The 17,340-nt window shown below is 36.8% G+C and overlaps 1 protein-coding gene across 7 annotated transcripts in view; it reads right to left on the bottom strand.

The window, feature by feature from the left end:
• ahnak (AHNAK nucleoprotein) overlaps positions 1 to 16,487 on the bottom strand; it is a 40,561-nt gene extending 24,074 nt beyond the window's left edge. For 3 of the 7 annotated variants that reach the window (XM_065266663.2, XM_073812209.1, XM_073812210.1), the window contains exons 1-3: positions 16,214 to 16,484; positions 6,941 to 7,001; positions 6,606 to 6,763 (exon numbers count right to left, since the gene is read on the bottom strand). In XM_065266663.2, the coding sequence (XP_065122735.1) occupies positions 6,606 to 6,762 (157 nt within the window). In that variant the 5' untranslated portion in view covers position 6,763; positions 6,941 to 7,001; positions 16,214 to 16,484. Of the gene's footprint in view, positions 1 to 6,605; positions 6,764 to 6,940; positions 7,002 to 16,213 lie in introns of all 7 variants that reach the window. The other 4 variants (XM_073812212.1, XM_073812213.1, XM_073812211.1 and 1 more) reach the window with 2 other exon arrangements.
• Between the last annotated feature and the right edge of the window lie 853 nt (positions 16,488 to 17,340).

Below are 17,340 nucleotides of genomic sequence, written 5' to 3'. Positions count from 1 at the left end.
CTCACACGCCAGTCAGACCGATCACGGCAATGCATCACATATGCTTAAACTTTTATATAGCCACACAAAAAACACACCAAAAATTAATCCGATTAATCGATTAATTGATCGATCAATTGCTAGATTGATCGATAGGCCTGTCACGATAACAAATTTTGCTAGGCGATAAATTGCCTCGGAATTTATCGCGATAGGCGATAACATTGATGCTCCGGGACCATTATAATAATGCAGATACACCTTTTCAAAGATCTATAAACTTTTATTTCTAAACAATAAGTAATACTGGAACTGGAAGACATTTTAAATATCCACAAGAAATGAACAAAATAACAGGATGATTGCGTTTTAGGTGCATATGCATGTTTGTCGTGTTGCCACTTTTAAGTGCTACGTTATTACCACAAATGCGACATAACGGCTCGTTCAGGTTTAGTGGTTCACCTCGGTCATTAGGTTTAAATCCAAAGTACTCCCACACTGCAGCTGTAGCGTTTGGTTTTGAAACTTGGCTGTTTACACTTGGTATCAAGATGTGTTTTTGATCAGATCACAAGTGGACGAGAGAGACATATCACATTTACACCTGGTATTTAAATCCGTCTCTTTTGTCCACTTTCGACCGCTTCTGTGCTGAATAGTGTGAGGGGACGGTCCGTGAGACGGTGGGCGAGTCTCTCCGCTGTCATTTGAACGCCAGCGGGAGTAATTATGAGTTTATATGGACGCAAACTAATATTATGTCCACTGCTTGTTTAGCAAGTAAACATGCTGCACAGTATTTTCTACATGTATATGTTAAAGCTTTCTCTGAATTTTCAGCGCAATTGATGAAATAAGATCGCGCAACTTTCACACGCTTGCAAAATGAAACTGCGGAGATCACCCGCTTTAGTTTATCAATGAAAGGCTAAAATAGCACTGTTCACCTTGTGTCAGAAAAGTCAGAAAAGACGTAAAACATTGTGATCCGATCGATAAAAACGCATGTTAATGACAAGTGTAAACAGCCTCTAGTAAATCCATCTTTTTCTCCAACTCTCGTCTTAACTAGTGTTTTCTCCTGCTACACTTCTCACGCGGCTCTCATCCTCCTCAGTACTCCTACTGTGATAGGCTACGCCAGGAGTCCCCCCTCCCCACACAGATCATGCGACTGACAAATGACTGACGAGGGTTCACTCCTTGTCACTCGTTGCACGGAGCGGTCATCCAGTCTCTTTGGTAGAGAGAGAGAGAGACAAGGAAAACAAACAAGCATGCAAATGTGAATTATCGCGGCCTAAAAAAATGATCGAGCTCATTTTATTTACCGTGCGATTAATCGATTTATCGTTTATCGCGACAGGCCTATTGATCGATTACGAAAAGAATCGAAAGCTGCTTCACATCACATCCCTGCTTCAAATCCCAAGCAAGTCCAACTCAATTTTTGTAAGAATCAAGTCATCTCACTGCTTTATGTCAATCAATTTAAGTCAAGTCGTAGCTTAGGTCTAGCAAGTCACTGGCAGGTCAAACAAATGTTTGATGATTTAACCGAATTTATATATTAAAAAAAGTTTAATCTACAGTAGTTATGGACTGTGTGGGTTTAATTTAGTACAAAAAAAGTGCAATATTCATTTCTACTCAAAAAGCAGAGTTGTTAATGAGGTGATGCAATCATATAAAAGCAACAATAGAAGCCAAAGCTGCTAGTTTAACCCAATTCAGCAATAGTAGACTAAAATACCAGGGCTTCAAAAATGCTGGGTCATTTTCAACAATGCGTTTAAAACAACCCAGCATTTTGGGTTAAAACAGCCCAGCATAGGTTTGGGCTATTGCTTTTTTGAATTTAACTTTATTATATATAATTTATTTATTAAATATAAGACTATTATTAGATCAAGCAAATGAGTTGCTTTGCGTTCAAAACCAAATATTCATTTTAAAATCAAGTCACAAGTCATGAATGTCAAGTCAAAGTCAAGTCTTTTATTAATATTTGTCAGCAAGTCTCAAGTCCTAAAATTTGCGACTTAAGTCTGACTCAAGTCCCCCATCTCTGAACAATAGTAACAATATAGCATTTTACAGTTTTTTTAAGCCGCAAAATACAGTAACCTACTGATAACAGTTTATTAAAATCATATACAGTTAAAAATCAAAAGCATAATAGACAGACAAGTGTAATCACAATAATTTATTGCGAAATTTCAAAACCACTACCAGGAGTAGTAAAAATTATGATGTGGTGCAGCCGCGGTTCTCTCTAAAGTATATGAAGTACAAAGAATTATTTAAATTGTTAATCCACAAAAACGTTAATCCAGCTTCACTCTGTGATGTAGTATGTGAAAGCCAATGAGCATTTGATATCACTGTCCTAAAATTTGCCAAAGCTTCTTGAGGCACAATATTTCAATTAGAAATTTAACATTACGGTCACTGCTGAGAACTGGGATCAAGAACGCTGGATAAATTTGGATCTGTTCCTCTCATTCATATGAATTTTAAAGATGTGGACTAGACGTAGTAAATAATTAAGTAAATAAAAGTAACATCTTTTTGTTGTTGTTTTTGTGTAATTATGTTGCATAGGAGAAGACTGCCTAGGAGAAAACGCCCTTTGTGTATGTGTGTGTCAAACAAACTAAAACTAAATATTACACAATAGTTAAATGATTACAGAAATGTTATTCATTTCAAGTTTTAAAAAAAAAGTAGTCTTGTTTAATATTATGTAATTATTTAAAAGCCAATGCCTGCAGTTGTGATATATTTCTGAATAAAAATATGGAAAAAGGAATATGTGCAAATCTGTATGTCGGTAAAGCTGTTAACATGTAAATAATTCAAGTATTAAGAGCTGTTTACATTACAACAATAACTATAAAAATATAGCTTTTAAGTTTAAAGGAACAGTATGTAAGAAATTTTTATCAATTAATCATAAAATGGCCCTGTTATGTCACTAGACATTAAGAAATCATTTTCATTTCAAATACTTATAACATTGACAACAGTGGTCTGACCAGGATATTGCCATTTAAAAAGTGGAGTTGCAGCCCTCAACTGATGTTTATGTTGTCATTTTGTGTATTGGCCACCAGTTGTGTGATTGCAGTACCAGTTTTAGCCACAGGTTTTGTTATTGCAATACCAGTTTTGGCCACAATCCTACATACTGTTCCTTTAAGTTTATATTAAAGAGAATAGCGAAGTATAATGATAAAGATACAATGAACGATACAATGAATGATATTCAGGCATGTGATTGGCTAAGGACAAAAAAGCAGGAAAATATATTGAAACCCCCCCCCCACACACACACACACGCCAATCAAACTGGTGGCAGATCTATACGGATAGTAAAGTAGGACCCATAACAACTTATTTGAACAAAAAAACACATTTTAATTTATTTTACACCTAGATGTGCAACATGCAACTTTTTTGTACAGTATGACACATAACAACTTATTTGGTGGATGTGTAAAAGTGGGAATCAAAAGCAAGTGTCTTGTCCACCGCTCCATCACCACCTCTCTCTATATCAACAACCATGAAAAAAAAATGTTTTAACTTGTTTTTGTTTTGCATTTTTACACAACTTTAACAGCTAAATGTGCCACATGCAAATGTTCATGTCAAAAGAAGGCCTATTTTGCCGACATCCAAATAAAATGTAGACAATGGCTTATAAAGAACTAAAGGCATGGCTACTTTTAATTTTATACTTTAAATACATTTCCAAGCCTGTACTTTGATACTTTTACTTGAGTAAAGAAGTTAAATCAGTACTTCTATTTTTACCAGAGTATTTTTTTAATACAAATATCTATAAAATGTGCTACACAGGACCATTAGTTATAATAAAGTGTCTTAAAGGTCTCTTTTTCTAATTTTAGACCCCTGTAGATGAGTAACTTTGTTAGCTGTTAAACATGAACAATAGAAGGTTGACACTAATAAATAAAAGTAATTGTACAAAAAAGTACAGGAGCTATTTATTTCAATCAAACTGGTCAACCTTAAAACTTTAAAAACACGAAACCTTTGAAACAAACGATGATACAGAGGCCGTTTCTCAATCCTAAGTCTGCAGCCTTCCGGAGGTCGCATTTCTAAGCTGCATACGTCATCAAGACTCATCAAGAGTCACAATTTTAACAATAATGAAGTTTACTATTATTCTTAGTTAATTGTAAATTGTTGTAATATGTTTATCAGGGCTTGACATTAACTTTTTGAGGAACTTGTCCTTTGGACAAGTAAATTTGTGTTTCACAAAAGTCACTTGTCCGGGTAAAGATTTATAATATAATGTATTTTTTTGTGTTTTGCTAATCAGTAGTGGAGCAAGGGATTTTTCATAGGGGTGGCCAGGCAGGGGCCAGCAGTTACTCTGGGGTGGCATATAAAATCTCTATCATCCAACCTTAAAATACTTTTAAGTATTATAGTGTGTTAATCAGAATAATGTATAACATACAATTGCTACAATAATTTAATTTTTATTAAAATGAATTGAGATTAACATACAATTTATAGTCATAATTCAACCTCCATGTTTTTTAAACTATTTAATCAAATAAAACTTTTGAAATTTACTTTGAAACCAGGATTTATATCTCCCATTGCTGAAAAAACTAGAGACCAGAAAATCATGTGAATTTTGAAGGCTACTTTAATGTATTTTACTAAGATTTGTTTGGCTGCTTCTTGCTACTCTTTCTGAAGAAGGATGCTATATCTGCTGCCTTTCTCTTCATTTTCCCCTCATTTCAATGATTGTCTGACATTAAAACACTAAAGCAAAACATTAAAACATTACCATGTTCATTATTAGAGTAAACTTATTAGGGTAAATGTACCTAGATTATCTGTTATATATAAAATCAATCTTAATCCTAGCATTTACGCTGTAATGTCTGTGTGGGATTTTTTTAATGTACAGTGACGAACTCTGTCAGATTCAAATCGGCTGTCACGCGGCGCAAACACACGTAGGCGCGCTGAAAGAGAGATTCTCATTATAAAACAGATTCTTAAACAAGATTTTAAGCCATTTATGTGTTTTTTCCGAACTTTAGAAGAGAAATTTATATTCACGCCGGAGCCTGAAGAAACATCACTCTAGACTCCACTCCGTCCCGCGATTCCCGCCCCTCCGTGTTCGTGGATCAGGTTTCATGCACGAATGTAATGCTCAGTTAGGTTAAACCAGGCTCGATGAGGTAACTTATTTCCTTGCCTTTTTTCGGAACCAATATTGTTGCATCGTCCCTCTCTCAGTCGCCACCAGGATTTTCTGCAATGGCGCTCGTTTTTCCTCTCATTTCTGTGAAAATTGCTGCTCCAAATTCACAAAGTAAACCGACGTGTATATGTTTGCCGCTTTGTTTCGCGTCACGCGAGTGACAGCCAAACGTCGCAAATGAGGAGAGGAGAGGAGAGAAACGATCGGGTCTGATTGGTGAATACAATCATACTTCGCCACCGCCATTTGCGAACGGTCAGAAACACGTCCTTGTTGATACTTGGAAAGGAAGGAAAATGCATCTCTATCTCCCACCGGTGTAGCCCTGTTGCGCGGGGACGGCGATTGTGGTTCCGTCCCGGGTTACCATGGCGACGGCTGTGAGAGACCCCCCTCCCCCCTTATTTTATTTTTTTTACATATCTGCATGATTCACGTAGGTCACATTTTCAGGTCGGAAAATCCGGAATTCCGGATTAATCCGGAAAAATCACATCCCTGGATATTGTTGGAATCACGCAGCATTTTTTTTTTGTTCAACTGATAAACGATAATAAACCACTGACCCCCAATCAAATCTATTTGAACTTTAAGTGCACATGCATTTGAAATGATAGATGATACTGTGGAGAAGCTCATTGCTGAAGTCTATAACATAAAATTTCCTCAGGTGATGCAGTTGACTACGTAATGCTTTCTATTCTACATGACGACTAAACCAAAAGGTAAGATATTAGATTACACAAACTACTAGATTCACTGTTTAGAGTTACGCAAACGCAACGTGTTGAGGACATCTGCTAGTTAAACACTATGTAAATGCAACAAGAACAGCATATTTATACATTTAATAACATGTGAACAATTACAGTATAAGAGTTTATTATAGGAAATATGCAATATTAGTAAATGGCATTAAAGGTAAATTTTGTGTGAGTTCTGCGCGCATCGTGAGCAAATTCAAGCTATTGTCATCGTCTATATAACAATAACAGGTGGTGTGGACACTAATGTTGTTGTCATTATAGTTATGTGAACGGCCCTTTAGTCATGTCAACAACTTCAATATTATATCTTTCATTGTGTATAAAAACGTAAGAAAATGTATGTGGTACAACCACACTTTACTTAAAAATGCAGTTGTATTCTCATGAGATCACGTTGGAAACAACACTTCTTACAATATGTATTTGGAAAGACTAAATGCTAACAACCCATTGACAAAGGGTGTCTGCTCAAATTATACTCCTCTAAAAACACCACTATAGCATACCAATGCAAAAAAATCAGCACTTTTATAAGAAAAACTGGTTTAAAACTCATTGTGAATAACTTGCATTGCTAATTGAATTCATACCTTCATGTACTTTCCCAGTTTGAGCAGCAGGGGACTCATCTTTCACCTCTGTGACATAAATCTCTCCGTGATTGGTTTGTTCAATGGTGAGTCCATGTTTATCAGGACCCATCCATTGTGGGAAAAGAACTTCCCTTGTGTCCTGGTCGTCATCCATCCTGGAGATAAAAAATATATTATTAGACGACATCTAACACAATAAAATCATACATGCTCCCTGTAAAACTTAAATTATATCAAAGTTAAAATGAGCAGCTGGTAATTTAGAGGAAAATGGTAAAACACATGCAATGTTTAACAATGCAATGCTTTAATTCATTAGCTACCATGTATACCTGTAAATGTTTTTTCTTCACTTGTCCCCTGGTGTGGACCGCGTCTACCCTATTTCTTTCGCTAAAAAAAAAAAAACACAGAAAAAAAACAAATGTGAGTGTCCAAAAATCTACTTAAGCTTGGACAGAAATGTTAAATGCTTGCATGATTATATAATAAAAAATCAGTTTAGTTCAGTTTTACAAAACACCTCAGCTTTCAGGCACACTGAAATTTTTGGACCACTAGATGGCAATAAACTCCACAACACAGTAAAACTAAACAAGCATAAATTTATCTTGGAAGGTATCTGTGTTCCAATATACATTCCAAGTAAGAATAGCCTAACCAGCAGATGCCTAACCAGCATAACTCAATGACAAACAACTAAACTGTGTCCAAAAAAAAAAAAAACATTTATGTATCATTTTATGAAAAAAAAATGCAAAATATGGCAAAATGTAAAAAACCTAACAATGTCTAGACACCATGAAATGCACGAATATTAAAAATAGAATATAACCGGGAAGTCTCTGCTAAAAAAAACATAACTTCGAGTTACTGAGCTGACACGTGGGCCTGTCATTCCAGGATGCAACATAGAAAGCTCATTGTTTCAAAGAAATAACCCCCTCATCCACCACCCTGCAATTACACAGGACCTCTTAGATATGAAAACACCTACAGGCATATTTCACTAAACGTTTGCAAATAAACATCTAGCTTCTAGACAGTAAAGTACATTTTTAAAACATATAAAGAAAGCAGAATTTCAAAAATGTTAACACACATCAATGAGACCAAATCAACTACAAACACAAATATGGACGATACTCATTTTGAAACCCACAAGTCTCTTAAAATGTGAAATCTTTAACAAGTGGCCTGACAACAAGACTGGGAACAGGCTGTGCTGAAAATAATCAAAACAATCACTGTGAAACTGCAGCTATGCAACAATGCACAAGATATCTTTTCAAACAAACAAACAAACAGAATTAAACAGACTGCATGGTGACACACAACCAGTAAAAGAGCAATTTCAATGTATCAACAAAAATGGATAAAAGCTTTGGTTCATGTGAAAGAATTTAGCGGGATGCATGAGAGTTATTCAAGTCATTTGAATCCTTCTACCTCAATTCAAAATAGCAAGCATACAAGCTTCTGAAAAAAGCCTGACCCTGACCTTAGTGGATTGTAGAAGGAATTCATAGTCAAAACAGAATATAAAAATGCAACGCTCCATAGCACCAGATAATATTATCACTTAGGCATAATTAGAAATATTAAACTGCTACTGATAAAAGAAATGTTTCCATATCCTGACTATTCTTTCAGCAATGCGCTGGAAACATAAGATTAACTTACGGGGGAAGGAAATCTATATGAATATCATGGACAGAGGGGTCAACAATAAAAACAACCCATACATAATGTTTTTTTATTTATTTGGGGGATAAATTAATTCATAATAGCAGGAGATTTGTCATCACACTTCATGCATGCAACGGGATATCACATAACATTATCATCTTTGCACCATGCATATAATTCCCTTTAAACTTATTTTTTATAATCTCTGAATAGTAAGAGAGCAAGATATGAGCAGACCATGAGAAAAGCCTTATTATTGTTGGCTGGAGCAGGTATTTACTAAAGGAGAAGGGGAAAACCAACAGTGCTGTGTATTCAACAACTCCCTAGCAAGCAATGCAACGGCTTCCTTCACTCCCTGCCTGCTACACGTTCCTCCCCTTAACATGATGCCACACCTTGCCTTACGATACAGTATCACTACTGCATGTTTCTTCCACTTTAAAACCATATGATCCGCGGACCTGTTTGGGCAGTACCTGTTTTCATAGCTTTTCACATTCCTGGCAGTGCTCCTAGTGGGGAGCTAACAGAGAGGGAGGGTAAGAGAAAAGGAAATGGGAATAACTGATTACTGTTTCCAACAAACGGGGCACGATCTGCACGTACGTAAGAGAGCAAAAACACCGCAACATGTTACAACCAAATCTCAGTGAAGAGCAAAGGTGCAGAAAATGCAAGTAAACCTCATGACTCCCTAAGAAAACATGATACATTTCACTGCGCTCTCTCTTAACCATAAAGATTTCCACCAGTTGCAGAATCTTGCACCTTTACGGATCGGCGCAGCACATATTATCCACCAATGAAGAACTGAGATCGTCTCTGCGTTTACAATATTTTAAACAAACACCGTCACTGGTTACCAGATTATCTGTGTGTTTTAAAGCAACTGGCTCTTACCCAAAAATCATATGATCTGAGTGTAAGCAGGCCTTCATTAATACCTCCGGTGTTTATGCAATCACAAGACAGCGAACACTCCCTACTGAAACTAGAGCACATGTTTGTGAACCGATGAGTTAGAGATGTTTAGTTGAGATGGTAAGCTCCAAGTTTTAGCAACAGAGGAATGAACGACAGCAATATTTATAAATTCAACAAAGTCAAAAGCATAAGCTATGGCTGAAGGCATAGCCAAGTAAGGTATGAGTTGGTAAATAGATGTCAACCAGCAATCTGTTACACATTTGAGACCTTTAAGAAGTTAATCTATCTTGACAAACTAGAAGTGTGGTACTGGAAATCAACAGCCTTTGGTCTAGTAAAAGGTGAGAAAGCGAATGTGGTTAAAGGTGTCATATTACACAATGAAGACCTTCTTATTGCATGTAGGGTTATATAACCTAAATGGATTTTATGATGCAATAAAATAAAAATATAAAATAAAACGTCGCTGAAGACCTATTTAGGAAAATAAAGAAATGTCCAGGTTAATGCATAAGCTTTGCAGTCTTCATTTATTGGCTGAAAAGGAGTAAAAAAGTAAATGTATATTATTTATCATCATATCATAATTCCCATGCTTCAAGCTATAAATTGACTAAATGTATTTCCAATTCAATGAAATTCAAACAAAGTACTATTTTCATGAAGAAACCAAAAAATTTGTTTAAAGATTGCACTGGGAAATTAGCTTGTGAACAGGCAGACTTCATTTCTCTTTTCCTTAAAATATATAGCCCCACCCTAGTTAGTTTTATACTTTCTCTGGTTTCCCCTAAGAGGGCGACAGCGACTGACACAGTTACAAAATGAACACACAAACAGGGAGTTTTCCTTTATGTGAACCCAAGCCAAGAGATTATTCATGCCTGCACAAGTTCAAACATTTCCTCTGGATGTTTCTGTTAAACAACTGTCAGGCTAGTTTTCACTTACTAGGATGAAATACACAATTCAGGCTTTGTTTGTCTTTTAATTTGTCAATTTAATAATCAGCTAGCACAATGCAATTGTTAAATACAATCATCAACGTCACGCCTTTAAAACAGACTCATCCGCACATGGCCACACAAATCCACAAAGTGCTCTGAAGACTTATGAATGAATGTTTGGCCTGCTATTGATTACCTTCCTATTCATCAAATTTTACTAAATAATAATTGTAGCCTTAGTCACTAAAGCATTCATTTGCGATCTGCGAGGTAAGAAGAGTATATTAACACAAGCATAAACAAAAAATATCCTATAAGGATCATCACAAGCCATTTATAGTATGTCAAATGCTAAATTAAATTGATTTCTCACAGAAAAGCAAATATCAAACCATGTGCTAATGCTCAGCTGATAACCTAAAGGCTTTAGTAACCATGTGAAAAGTGGAGACTAAACACACCTTTCATTTAAAACACAAACTGTATTATAAACTTTATCATCATATGCAGATCTCAAATTTAACCCATAAAAAAAGTGTTAAGATGGTTACCTCATGAGGTCAACATGAGCTCCAAAAGTCTAATTTATCTCAGTATTTATTTTGATATGTAAACTCCCTAGACAAATACCCTGACCTAGTGTCAACTGTTTAAACAACGAGTCATAATTCATGCAAAACCAAGTCATAGGACTCTCACCAAACACCCCAGTGCCATCCCGCACATCTAAGAAAACTTTAATCTGCCGAATTGTCATCGTACACCGCTTTCAATTTGAAAAGTAGGGCTTCTTCGGTCTTCCTGTGCAATAAGTTTTTGCATGCGCCTATTGATTATAAAATGAAAGTGATGAGGTGGAGCACAAAGGCATTTTTGTAGCATGCCTGGCAGCTTGAGCAAGAGCAATGTTGGGAATGTTCACTTCAGGTACCATTTCAAGGCCTATAAAGCAATGACGCATAATAAAATGAGATGCATGTGTGTTTCAGTAAAGATTATGATTAAAGTTCAGTTCAATATATGGGTTCCACAGTGCTATCATTTCTGTAAAGGTATATGACTAGGTCTGGATCAGAGCTGTGGTTAGTCCAAATTGAGAGTTTCACCCCTCAGCAGTAGACTAAGGCATGAAAAGACCTCTCATTTAACAAACTCCGCAATCAGCAAAGACAGGTATGTGCTTGTGAGGACCTGTCCTGATATCTATCATCCCCAGTACTATTCCACTGTTATTCACTCTTAAAAATGAAAAAAACTTTGCAACAAACATTTCAAAAGCCAGACATTTAATGATGTGTTTGAACTGCCTGTGAACGATGACTTGAAAATGACCTGCTGTTTTAGGAGGAGCTCAACATGGCCTGTGGACTCGAGTCGGACACAAAATGCTATAAAATGTCATGCTTCCCTCCTCTTCATGGTCTATTTTTTGAAAGCCTTCGTTGGAACCTCACGCTACCCTGTTGTTTCATTAACCGGCGGTTATTTCTGAGCCGTAACTGAAATAGTCTCAGGCTCATGATAAAGGCCAGCCTGGACGAGGCTGTCATACTGTTTACAAAGAACAACATTTGGCAGAGCAGCTGTGTACACTCAAATGGGTAACGTCTACGAAGCGCTCCGTTTGGCTGTATCAAGTTAGCAATCACCACGCAAAGGATGATGCCTGCAAGCATGCTCAATAATACAACGTTTGACCGGGGTTAAAACAATGATTATGAAGAACGCAGACCAGCTGTATGTTTATAAAAAACTATGTTTGTGAATACTTCATACGGTCATGTGTGTAGATCTATTCTTGACGATAATCACATGCTACGATGCTCATATCTGGCAGAAGATATTTGGCAACAACTATAAAGATGAGTTTATGGTACAACACAGTCGGCAAACGTTGCAAATCCAAAGTAGGAGACACGCCCTTGTACAGCAAGAAAGAAACAACACACACACCATCTTTCTCAGACTGCACATAGGGAACAGTGAGTTGCGAGCCCCACCCAGGCCTCCAGTCACACACATTCCTTGATAGAGCCGTCAGGCCAGCTGGAAGAAAGCCAAGCCTCTCCTGCAATGACTAACTCCAAAGTAATGTCCTACACTACCCAACCACTCAAGTGGGTACAAAAACAGAGTACTCATTTTCATGACTAACAATGCAATTTGATCATTTTCATTGTTTAGTTGAACGCTGGTTGAATGGATAAAAAGACAAACAGTAGAGCCTTTTGACATTGATTGATGCCAACCAAAATGAAATGTATGGGTTTGCATGGTCTTGGTGCTCCAGTGCAACAAAGCTATCTCACAACTATAAATCTAAGGTTTACCAACACTGAGGGTTGTATAAATCATCATAGAGCTATTGGGCAGAAAACCAGACCACAATTTATAGAAGAGCCAGAGCTAATGGCTCACTGTTTCCACTAAATTGCTGTAAGGCTTAATAAGAGACGCACGTACGTACAGTCACCAATTAGATAATGCGATAAAATAAATCGTGGCCTTTGGCTTCGCTGACAGGAGTTACTTGGGTCACACACATAGCAAATTACATGCGACAAGCCATATCTCTTCATAAAATCTTAGCTTTATCATTTGTCTTCAGGCCCTTTCTGACGTAAACAAAACCAGATACATTCATGGAAAATCAGGGAAAACTGTAATTTGGTGAAACGTTTCACTTCCACGTGGATGCAATTTAAAACCAAACTTGTGCAAAGACGAACTGTGAGGATATTGTCAATTTAGAGGAACGAAATAAAGATGTGTAAACCAGAATAATAAAATTAAGAAGTACCTTTATATCGCAACAATCATGGATGTTACAAAAGTGATGACTAAATAATATGCTGATGAGTTAAACATTTGAAGTGCATTTACTCAATTGTGTACACAGGGCTTACAGTGAGTGAGTCATGTTTTCGGTCCATTTTATCTTATTATTTATATAAAGCTTTTCAAAGGATATGAGTCAGAAATCAAACAAACTATAATAATTGATGTGGCAAGGTGGTGCCAGCTTTGGCTGCATTATATTTCAACCACTATCAGTTGGTTTTATGTCTATAATACCACGGCCAGGAGTATTGCAGAAGTGAAAAACAAGCGGTTTGAAACGGACAAATAACGAAGCTCCTCAATTTAAGTAGTATGCAATTGTAAAAAATACAAATAATGTGAACAAAAGAAGAATCTAACCTTTGCAGGATGTCCCTTATGCTGTTGCAAGTGCATCACTGCATTGCTGGCATAGGATGATGTAGTACAAGCTGTGGTCAAAGTAATACCTAGCCTATGGCAGGAACCACCAAAAGCCCCCTTTCATTAGCATCCTTTTTTTTTTTTTTATTACCGGCAGGTAACAACTTTAATGTTACTATAAAACTGACTGGAACTATAAAAATATAAAACATGTTATTCATTCGCTGTTGCTTATTCACTCACTGTTTGGTCTTATTTGTACTTGTTTTTCTTTATTGTGCAAATTTAACGCAGCATGTCATGCAGCATTCGCAGGTGTGGCCACTGTTGCAACTTAAGTCACACATGTCGGTGCATGTGTGGATGCTTCACCCTGGCTAAAAATAAGCCTTCTTGAACCGATAACTTGTGGTTTCTGAATATAAGCATGTATCTTTTAATAGTAGCTAGCTACATATTATTAAAAACAGCAGCACTCAACCAAGAGCACAACAGGTACCATTGGACTGACCTTGCCACCTAGTTAAAATATATAAACAAATACCGTCAAGTGATTTTTAAACCTTGGGAAAATGCAGAATGTATTCTCTAATTCATAATCAAGTAATCCATACTAATTGTGAAGACGCAGAACAGGACACTACACCAGTAATCCAATAAGGAAGACTTATACATACAAGTATATCTGATAGAATGTACTAAAACAATGCTATATTATAAAATGTACTTTATGCATCTGCAAAATTGAATCAATTTTTAATTAGAGACTAAAAACAAACTCTTTCATCTAAAAATTATGAATCAGCTCTTAAGGCGTGCCTATGCCACAGTCTTACAACATAACTTCAACATGGAAAAATGAAGAAATTTGGATGTCTGACTCAAAGTAATACTGGCAAAGGCTTGGTGTATTGTACAACTTTGTTTAAGCTTTAAAACAGTCTTTCTCAATCATGGATAACTCCAGGCTCTGTCTGAACAGGAAAGACCCACTAAGATAATGCAAAAAACGTAACATTTCTAAATGCTCCCTACATCCTATAGGCCATTATCTCTTAAACCAACCATGCCAACAGCTTATCTGAGATGGTTAAGCTGCACAATTTTATGGACAGTTGATTCTTTTGTTGAAGACAAAAGAATATTCAAGATAATATGCAATAAAGTCAACACTGTTAAACTGACATGAGAACGCATGGCAAGTCTTTGACAAGGAAACGATGGAGGAAGTGTGCACGAGTCCATGACTCTTTCCGTTTCACGTTGGCAAATCCAATGAAGCACGCCCAACTCCAACTTTGACCCGTCAAACCCAAGGAGGAGAAAGTTGTGCATTCATTGAAAACCTCCACGACAGACGACCTGTTATTTTGTTTTGAAGGGAACCAAACATACCCAAATATTTCAAGATAAGATGCATCCTGTTCTGTTAAAAACCCAACACTTCACAACCTTCAGATTTACCCAAGGTTGAAAGACAAGACAGAAAACAACTACAGACAACAACTCCAGACAACTTTAAACCTTTCTAGCTTAAATGAGTTTTATATTTGACAAAGTTATAGCATGAAAACTGTTTGACTCTTAATCTGCTATGCGGAGTCTTCTGACAAACCAAAAGAGAGTTTTGGGTGTGGCAGTAGAGGGGGATGGGCTTTAAATATTCTTCTGCGGGCTATGCACAGACAAGCACATTTATACAAGTTTTCCTACATAAAAAAGTCCTTAAATGTCAATATTTATACACACACATCCAAAAACTCAGCACTTATATGCAACACTCCCATTTCTGTCCTTTTTCCTTTCACCCATTTCTGTTATTTAACAAACTGTTATTTAACACACTGAAATCACGTAGCAGTCGGGGCTAGAATAAAACACATCATTCTTTATCCGCTATAGCAATCCTTGCTTTTCCCTCTATGCTTCAAACCTGGTTTCAATTAGTAAGTCTTTCCAAACCACTGCATTCCATTACCCCCTCCTCCATCCCCAGTTACTCACACCCCACACCCTGACCAGAGCGCTCCAGGTTACTTAAAAATCAAGATTAATCTGGGTTGGTTTCCCCAACTTTAATGTAAAGTAAATATAATTTTTCATAAAAGAAAAAGGTAAATGTGTGAACGCAATTATTTTATAGCACACCCACAAAGCTGTATTTGTGCTGACGTTGCCCATAAGTCTTGAGCTATGAACAGATTTGGTGAGACAGGGTAATATTCATTTCAACAGGAAAGTTAAAGCCCTGAGGAAAACCCAGTCGCGTCACACGTGAAACGCACGACGAAATTGTGGAAGAGTTGATATTCCACTTTCATTTGCTTTATTTGACATCATTTATAAACTCGTGCAATTAAATACAGATACAACCATCTTTTCCAGTTTAAACACTGCAGGACCAATGGACGTATGTTTTGCATGGCATGCAAAACAGAACATTTCCCTTAATGATAAAAAACGTGAACCTGTAACATGCGAGTCACCTTTAAAAGGTCATGTTTATGAAATAAAACGCTGAAATGTGTACAATCGTACCCTTCAGTGATGTTGGAAAGAAACGTGCGCAACAGATGGGAATTGTTGAGCAGATACACACCCACTCACCCTCTCTTCATGTGCGCACATACAGATGATCATATTTTAAAGTTTGTAGAATACAATATACCGCATTACAACCAGATAAGCACTTATATAGCGTCAAAAATATACAATTAAACTTTTTTTCGAAAGTTCAAAACTTAATTTTAAGGTTTACTATTACTAGCACGCCAGATATGCACAATAATTAAGCATCATCATCACACACAAAATATACAAAACTCATAAACTTACCTGGAAACTTCAACACTTTTGCTCAGGCATCCTTTGCGGTCCACGTCTTTCTGCCACAGCCCAAAAAGTTTGCCACCAAACGCTTTCTAAACTTATGTGGTTTCTCTCTCTTTCTCGATGCGTGAAAGGCTCGCTTTAGTTTTATAGTGTTACTTTTTGTCACTTTTCTCTCTCTTTCCTCTCACAGTTGTGCTGCAGTTTTTCGTGTTCGCGTGTAACTCCGGGCTATGGAGAATGGCAAAGTTAGGCTGGAGCTGTGAAGTTCTTCTCTGGACAGAAGGGCGGAGGTAACGGTGTAGCAGGGCGTGGTCATTAATAAGTTTCCCCCCGCCCACTCGGAGATTGAGTGACATGTAACCTTAGCTGTCCAAGATCGCCCACTCGTCACTCCATCACTTTTTCCCTATATTGTGAATGACGAGTCCACTAAATGTGGATGTAGTGAGCAAAAATGAGTGAGAGATTTCGGAGTGACACCGACGTAAACATCATATTTTAATACCGATGCCAATAGTTTGGTGGTTATAAATTATATTAACTAAATTCTTAAGATTACATTTTCTGAATGTTATTCATTCATATAATATCCATGAATCATTAACTAATTATGTTTTTTTACATTTTCTATACAGAGCTCAAATTCCCTGTTGGAAAAACCAGCATACCAGCAAGACCAGCATATGTTGTGTTTTGGTGCTGGTGACCACGAGCATAGACCAGCATAATTCCAATGCTGGTTTGGTGCTGGTTTAGCTGGTGGTCATCAGCATATCAGCACTAGCATCCCATGCTGGTCATACCAGCAAGACCAGCATATGTTGTGTTTTGGTGCTGGTATGTTGGTGACCACCAGTTAAACCAGCACCAAACCAGCATGGACCAGCATGGGAATTATGCTGGTCTATGCTGTTTTTCAGCAGGGAATTAACTGCATTTTCCTGTTCTCTGTTTTTAAACTAGCAGCCGATAACCAATATTGTGGACGGATACCGGTTATTGGCCGATATATAAGTGCATCTTTGGTTTTATGTAATGTTTTTTTTTTACTATTATATTTTAAAAATATCATTATATAGTTGACATAACTTATAAATACAAGTTGAAGTTGTTTAACTTACTTTTTAAGT

Source organism: Paramisgurnus dabryanus, chromosome 16 (assembly GCF_030506205.2).
Source record: "Paramisgurnus dabryanus chromosome 16, PD_genome_1.1, whole genome shotgun sequence".
Lineage (NCBI taxonomy): Eukaryota > Metazoa > Chordata > Actinopteri > Cypriniformes > Cobitidae > Paramisgurnus > Paramisgurnus dabryanus.
Note: the sequence above shows the minus strand (reverse complement) of the source record. Positions and strands in the feature narration are given on the sequence as shown.